This window comes from Plectropomus leopardus, chromosome 20 (genome assembly GCF_026936395.1).
Source record: "Plectropomus leopardus strain MGB_pleo_1.0 chromosome 20, ASM2693639v1, whole genome shotgun sequence".
Lineage (NCBI taxonomy): Eukaryota > Metazoa > Chordata > Actinopteri > Perciformes > Serranidae > Plectropomus > Plectropomus leopardus.
The window spans coordinates 9,409,585-9,417,711 of NC_142195.1; the positions used below are offsets into that span (position 1 = coordinate 9,409,585).

Consider the following 8,127-nt stretch of genomic DNA (forward strand, 5'->3'; position numbering starts at 1 on the left):
AAACACATGGGCTTCGTGCAGGATTGGGGCAAAATAACACATATTTCTTTGTCCACTCATGAAAACTTGAAAACTTTTCTTGGTCAACTTTTCTTTTCTTTGCACATTTGGATAGTGACATCCTCGCCGCATCAGCAACGTAATGCAGACTAACAGAAGAAGCCGAAGTCTTGCTTTCTTGTGCCGGCAGGACAGAATGTAAACGCCCGTTAGCTGTTAAATAACTTGTTAATTTTGAAGGGATGCCTGTTCGTTGACCCTTGAACTCTGGCACTTGATGAATTAAACGTCATACGCTCTCCAGTGGTCAGTGTTGCCATGACAATGATGTCAAACAGTGAAATGATTACATTTAAGGCTTAATCTCAGGCCAACATCGCTGTAACGATCTCAAAATAGACTTTATTTTACAAAACTAACAATTTATTGATAAGTATAAAACATTTTTTTCAGAGTAGGAAATGTACACTTAATTACATGTATAATTGAAGTCCTAATACAAGGTGTTGGATGAGTCCAGATTGACTTGCCGGATCCGGAGTCCACACTTTGAGAACGTCTGGTAAAGACACCCTGTCCTTGTACCACTTATGCTTTCATGTCTTCCTTCTGTTACACTTACAAAATAGTTGGCTTACTTACTTGAATGACAGACGCTGGAGTAGACAAACAGACAGTTTTTTTCTCTGCCATGCACACATGCAGGTGCACAGGACTGTGTCTGCGGTTTCATCCTTCACAGGTTCAGCCCCGTCTCTCTCTCCTCTGCTGTGTTGTGTGGGAGCAGTAGGTGCTGCCTGCAGAGGACTTTGGAAGGTGAATCACACTGCTGTGAGCACACGGCACTGGTGAAGGGACACAAAGTAACACCTCTCCTGTCCTTCAAAGGTCGCTGGCTGAATCAACGTTATGTAAAATGCCACGCAAAAATCCCCCTACTAAGGTCACTCTTACCTAAAGGCAGCAGTGGATAAGAGAGATTATACCGGCTGCATCGTTGGAAAGTTTTCCTTTGTTATGCCTTCAGAACATTAAATGTAAAAGTGTCATATTTGATGAGGAATTGGGTTCAAAAAGGGCAGAGAAGGGGGAAAAATGCACATTAGTCATTCAAGAAAAAAAAAGGTGTCATAACAAGTAATATTTTCTCACCAGTCAAGAAAATGAGATGTTCTCATTATCTACTTGTTCCCCGTCCCTCGTCTCGCACCATCTCCCCCGATGTACCGTCACTCCCACACGTCTGGGAGTGTGACTGTTATGTGTAGCACTGGCTAGACTGAAGCCTTGTGCCTCGGTGCACCAGATACACAGACAGACAGATGGCGATAAATACACGCAAAGATTTAGTCATAAATGTAAATATAAATGCAGACCCAGACAGAGCTCGAGATACCTTTTATTAGCTGACATCTCGGTGACTTCTTTTCACAGAGATCAAAATCTTCTTTCTTAAGAAAAATGGGAGAAAGGTTGTTTTTTTTAAAGGGAGAGAGGAGGACTAAGGCAGACAAATCGTGGCAGAATAGAGCATTTGAGGACAGCGAGAGGGAGGAGGCATTTGAGGACAGAGGGAAGGAGTAGACAAGCACAAAAGAGAAGCATAAAACCAACAGAAAGGTAAAGAGAAACGATAAGAGGACAGATTGGAGTACTGAAGGCAGTGATGGATTATGCCTGGCAGAGAAATGGGTGTTTTTGCTGGGGGAGCACTTTATGAAATCTCCCCTACAGCTCACTGTCTGCACTGATGAAATGCTCTGCTGCATTTTAAATCAACTCAAGACTGGTACTCTTTGCTTTGTAACAACTCTAAATGCATAACATGACAAGGCTACATCTACTTGATGTAGTCGGTATACATAATTTCATTCATACTGTCAAATATGCCCAGTATTTTGCAATGTTATAGGCTTTATGTGCAATAACAGTCTATCTTTCCTTGGAAAGTGCTGCCCTCTGCTGTGTAGAACACTGCACAAGAAAAAAATTGCCATGTAGAAAATATTTCTCACTACAATGCCAGCCATTTTATATAACAGATATTATGTAAGAGAAAAAAAATTACAAAACTGTACATCACATTCCTTTTATGTTATCTACATTTAAACACTCAAAGAGGTTTGAGCATCTCTAATCACACAGATTCACTGCAGTCCACCACCAACTGGACATTTGGCCGTCCATTCTCCTTCAGCGTGGCCTCTTCTTGGCTGCAGCTCTGCTGACTGCGCTGAGCTTTCTCCGAGGCCTTTAATTGTCTCTGGTAGCGCCGGTTTTCCTCGGGGTAGGAGACCACAGACAGAGGCAGTCTGCAGATGGCTGGGATCTCAGAGGAAATGAGGAGGAAGATGAGAGTCGACAGGCAGAAAGGCCACGTGCAGGCCGGTAATGCCAGCTGAAAGGGGATGTCATAGGAGAGGGGAGCTTGACACATGTTATGAGAGACATTTGGGTGTGCACATTATGTTTATAGGGTTTGACTTGGGAGGAAATTACCATAGACATGAGTTTTGAGATCGCTGCAGTCATGTATGCGCAGAAAAGTGCTGGAAAGGAACATTTTCAATGAAAATATTTTCTATCCAACTACCCGAAGGAGGATAATGATGCTGTTAGTCGCTCTTACCACACGTCAGAGCCAGGAGATGAGTTTGCCATGTTATGACATAGAAGACTCCTCCGATGGCGATGCAAGACAGAGCACTGTTATATCCCCAGAGTCCAGAGTAGATATCTTTGTAAGGAGCTGCAAGGGCAAATCCTGCACCACATAAACAATCTTAGTATTCACTATGAAATTCATTATTCAACAGCAAACAATTGCACAAATGTCAGATCTGAAAACTGCATCAATAACATGCACAGTTTACACAGCATTATTTAAGAAAACATGCCATGATGCATTTGCCATAATGTGATGGTGCGCAGACATTATGCATACTTTTGTGCAGATGGGAGAATCTTTTTTTACCAGACAACATGCCAGCAGCAGAGCCCCACATGGCATGGAAACAGATAGTGGGTGAGGAAAGCAGCAGGGCCAGAAGGATGAGACCTCCTGTCCAAGGACAGTCGCAGCCATACACCTGGCCCACACCAACTGGCACTGACAGGAAGAGCTGCAAATGGAAATCCATTTACCATTTAGTGACATTGTAATGTGTTTTAAAAAAAAAACAAAACATACTTGCAACAGAGCCACTGTAATGGTTTAGATTATGTGGGGATTTTCAAAGAACATTACTGTTATACTTGAGAGACATTGAGGCTGTTCATGGTGTCATTTGGAGGGTGCAGATGGTGATTTGGCTGAAAATCCACCTGAAATTGCAGAAAACGTTCCATTTTAATTTACAGCTAAGCACTTCGTATGAGCATCCTTGTTTGGATTGCAGGTCTGTACTGTACCTCTGGGAAGTAGGGGTGATTGGCTCCTGTAGCTGCAACATGTAGACACACCAAGATGTTAAAGGGCAGTGTGAATATCGGGAGGTCCCATTTGCTGGCAACTGAGGATAAAGCACGGGAGACCACTGGGCTGTGAACAGGGGCAGGACATGGATTAGTGATTGGGCGGAAAGGCAAACTAGAACATTATGATCCAGCCGAGATTTATGTCTACCTTATGGTTGGAGGTCCATGTATAAAGTTGAATTCTAACTTTAGCTTATGACTGATAAAATCTGCCAATAACTGTTTCAACTAGCAAAGTAGTATTTTTACTGCTTTGCGGATAGCGAAGGCATGACGCGTCCTACTCTGCCTTACTTTACCTCTGATTGGCTTTCTGTCTTTTTTACCCTAACCAAGCCTACTCCTCTTGCCTAAACTTAACCAACCCAATCAATGAAAGCAACAAGTACTAGCCAATCAGAGGGAGAGTAGGGCGGTGCATACCTTCAACAACAAAAACATCACAGACAGCAAGTCGTCTTACGGAAGTAAACAGGGAAGCCACTGTGGTCAGCATTTACTAGGGCTGGGTATGGGTGTTTGATAACTTTTTAAGGTATTCACCAAAATAACCCAGTGCCAAACGGTATCTAAACGTCTCCAGTCAAACGATACCTGTATTCAATGCTTTTCATGCTGGGGCTCTGATCTGGTCTGTTCAGCAAACTTTACTACTGTCTCAGAGCCGCTGGCCTCCTGGCAAATGGTCACTTCCACTTCTACCCGGTTAGCACATGCTAACACAGTAGCAGCTAACATCAAACACCAAATGGTTTTGTGATCCCAACAAACTTACTCTGGCACTAAAATGGCTTAACAGACTGAGTTGACAATAGCTGTGTGATGCCAACAGTTAGCCCTGTCACTGTGTGTGTGCAGCCAGGTGGACTCTCACAACGTTACCCGGCAGGAAACTCACACTTCTGCAGCAGCAATAACCCGTGTAGTGCAATGAAAACCAGCAAATTTGTAAGCAGATGATAATGAAAACGAGGAGAGGGAGAGGCACATTTAAAATTATGGCTTTTTATGGAGCAATGGCTGCTACTTCTCTACTGAGATGGTTGTAGGGTGGGAGTGCCAGGAATGGTGGGATCGTGATGTGAATGGCTACACTAAAATAGATTTCATCCAAAATTTCAGGATTTTACTTTTTTACTTTGGAAAAAGCAGCCAGAGACAACTTTATTAACCAAATGGTGGAACTGTAAGGTTGCTGGCAAGAAATGAGAAGCCGCTGTTGTTTCTCTTTCACAACCAAATCACAGATCCTTTTTTACAAAAATTACCACAAGCTTCAAGTTGTAAAATGAGTGAAATCAAAAGAATCAGAAGCATTTTACGAGAACACTTACCACAACATAGACATGAACATATTTGGCAATAACAGCCACCAATACCAGCTTCCTTTAGTGGAGAAAACAGCCATCAGCATGCCGACTAATGTTCCATTGTAGCCATATAAACCCGCTGATATGGCTGCCCTGTGGTGAATGTGACAGATGTGTAAAACACATTAAAATGAGAAACACACTGTGAAATTAGCATGATGTGAAAGCTAAAGAAAGTATAGCCCTGGGGAGCTAAAGTGGAAGTGACAGTGATAATGGCTTAGTTGTAGGAGGAAAATGTTTTTGTTTTTTTTTTTTTCTTTTTAGTGATGAGGCCAAATAAAGACAGAGATATAATCGTACCTGTTTTGTCCGAGCATGATGGCAGACAAGGTGGAGACAAAGGTACCAAGCAGGCCATTTAGAGCCCACCAAGGGCTCTGCAGAAAGAGGCCAGCTGTGATAAGGAGGCCACTGACAGGGTTGTTAACAAACATGACCTGGGCCACCCCGCGGAAAATCCAGTCCAACAGCTGGATTACCACAGACTGTCCTGTCATAGACAGATAGTGACTTCATTTTGCCATCATCTAAATTACATCACAAAGAGGCTTAAATGTTAAACTACACAAATATGAAATTGTATAGTATATTGTATATTGTATATTGTATAGTACTCCAATGTATTACATTTGCACACTTTTAATAACTTAAAAGTAACTGAAAATTAGACAGCTCATCACCTACTTTTCACCCAGTCTCCACAGAGACACATGTCCCCGGTGAAGAGTCCGACAGCTCTGAGGAGAAAGGAGCCAGCCGGAGCTTCTTCAAGTGAAGGCTGGTTGCTGTTGCCCATACTCGCTGTCATTAGAGTTTATTGTCATGTTAGCACAGTACAGCATATCATACAGAACAGGTTTTATTTGGCCGCTCTAAAGGTTGCAATGTTGGTCATTCTGTCCACAACTTTGAACCAGACTGAAAGATCTCAACAGCTATTGGCTTTCATTGCCATTTAATTTGAGACTTGATTAAGCAGGGAAACTACATTTATAAAGCCAACAGTCAAGGTGCCATAACTGGCGGTTTAATACATTCAGGATCACTATTACTAGGGTTGGGTATTTTTTTTTTTCCAATACTGGTGCCAAAACAATACTTCTAAAATGGTAGAGGTGCCTTTAGCCTTGAGATTGCAACTCACTAAACTTCTTCTGTGTGATAAGTGCTGAGGAGAACTATGGTGGCTGATGCAAAAACATGAATGGCCCTTACTAGAGAAACTGTTTGATTTGTCTAATCTGGGCTACTAACGAACATCATGGCAAATTTTGTGGAAGAAGATTAGCTCGGTATATAGAAAACAACACACAACACAACGATTCTTAGTTTCAGTTGATTATACACTAAAGAAAACATAGTTATAAATATTACATTCTGTTTCTGCCAATATATCCTCCTGTGTCTACAGTCCACATTTTAATTAGAGCTAAACTCATAATTTAGGCCCTGATATCATCATGTATTGTCGTCTACCCTTCTCCTATAACTCAGAATTAGACAAGTCGACGCCTCTGCCCACAGACTGTGAACATGTTTCCTTTTGCTCCCTGGGGTGGAAACAATACCGACAGAAAAGTGCGAGCTAAAATCCAAACTTCACTGCCAGTTTGCCACATCGTTTTTTATTCTTTTTATTTTCGTATTTTTTCTTGAAGTAATGATCAAAGCAGATTTTCCAAAGAGCTTCCCACTGTTACCTCCAACATCCGCAGTCACAGTTCCCTGCATGAAAGCCTGGGTGTGTTTCTGTTGTTGAGTGAACGGTGCAACTCTTGATCTCTCAACTCCGTCTGCAGCCTCTTTTTTTCTGTGCCACAATACTGCTTAAGAATCAACAAATACGGAAGCTACTGAACACAACTCTGGAGTAACTTTTGTGACTGAATGTTGGTTTGGATATAAAACAATCAGCATCTAACCATGTACGTGTCCGGAGGTAGTTCCAACCGTGATACTGTTATCTTTAAGCCCTCATATTGTCACTGCTTGTTGTTACTGGATTATTATTTTGTTTTGTGTTGTTTCCTGTCTTTGTGCATTTTGATAGGGCCCTTGGTAGTTGCCTTTTTTTCTCATACGATACCTCAGGTCGCTGCTGTTGCTTGCAAACTGTGTACAAACTCTCATCCACTCTTGAGTACCAGGTGCAGGGTCAGTGCTTATTTATTAGGATAAGAATAGCTTGTTGATTGGCATTGGTACCCCCAGAAATGTTTTCATAGGTGTGTCCAGATGGGGCCACTAAAAATCTTGAGTTGGTAAACCAAGTTTCTCAACAAATTCTTGGTCAGCTAAAGAACCCAACCCCCCACAAGCTCCTTCTCTACTTTTATGTAAATCATGTTTTGCAAAGATCATCCAAATTCAGCAGAGATTCTGAAAACATAAAGCAGAGAACCCCAATATTCAACATACCAATCACTCAATAGAAAGTCAATACATTTCTTAAAGTGTTCTTCATCCAAAGTGAAAGCAGAACCTAGGAAAGAATTTAACTCAAAAAACATTTTTTTTGGACTACCTGAAAAAATCTAACAGATGTGACTGATTTATTAATTTATAATTTACATCACATTTATTTATAAATCAGTAAATATTCCCATCATACAATCAAGTAATACAGAGTGGGCACACACTGTGCTGTTCTTGAATATCCAGTTCCATTTTATTATTTCTGGTTAATACAACAGCACTTTCAGCTAAATTAAGCCAAGCTCCATCTGAGCTGAGTCATTTAACCTCTTATGCAACAGAAATTAAAGAAGGATTTTTTTCTTACCTCTCTGAATTGGAGATGAATCACAGCTCTGTTATCTACCAGCTGAGTTAATGAAGGCACACATACTTGATTAAAAAGAAACTAGACATAAAGGACTCTGCGTGATGTTGTGAAGCCTCTTCTGGTCTTTATTAAAGCCCCAAACTTTCATCCTTGTCTCTTTAACGGAGGACCCCCTGCTCCGAGCAAAGACCAAAGTCTCTCTACTCATGTCAGCAGCTAATCAGGTATAAGAATGTTCTTATTAGGAAAGTATTTCCTGCTCAAGCATAACAGTGGCCTTTGTTTCTGAAGTATCACCCTCTGAGCTAAAGGAACTCATGAGGAAGAGGGAGATTGTTATAAAAGGTCATTTTCATGCATTTGAGTGGATTATTGGAAGGTTGCATTTTCTTTAAGTGGCCATATGATATCTTGACCTGTGGTATCTTCAAGCAAGCAGTGGATTAAAGACATCTAGACTTCAGAACATGCAAAAGAAAAATATTAAAGAAA

At 41.3% G+C, this 8,127-nt stretch overlaps 2 protein-coding genes across 3 annotated transcripts in view; one reads left to right on the forward strand and one right to left on the reverse strand.

The window, feature by feature from the left end:
• The window catches only part of LOC121960073 (uncharacterized), a 112,189-nt gene that overhangs the window by 7,643 nt on the left and 96,419 nt on the right, over window positions 1–8,127 (forward strand). The gene's annotated exons all lie outside the window — the stretch shown is intronic.
• Window positions 1,387–8,040, reverse strand: LOC121959584 (urea transporter 1-like). 2 transcript variants are annotated; one of them, XM_088070943.1, is made up of 10 exons: window positions 7,633–8,040; window positions 5,535–5,651; window positions 5,151–5,340; window positions 4,812–4,940; window positions 3,412–3,541; window positions 3,256–3,324; window positions 2,945–3,122; window positions 2,630–2,764; window positions 2,500–2,549; window positions 1,387–2,398 (listed from the first exon to the last, which is right to left on the reverse strand). In XM_088070943.1, exons 2-10 carry the CDS (start codon window positions 5,644–5,646, stop codon window positions 2,138–2,140), a joined length of 1,254 nt encoding a protein of 417 aa, XP_087927069.1. In that variant the 5' UTR covers window positions 5,647–5,651; window positions 7,633–8,040; the 3' UTR covers window positions 1,387–2,137. The 2 variants fall into 2 exon arrangements, with proteins under 2 accessions (XP_087927069.1, XP_087927070.1); XM_088070944.1 differs by lacking the exon at window positions 7,633–8,040 and having other exon boundaries at window positions 2,975–3,122; window positions 5,535–5,658.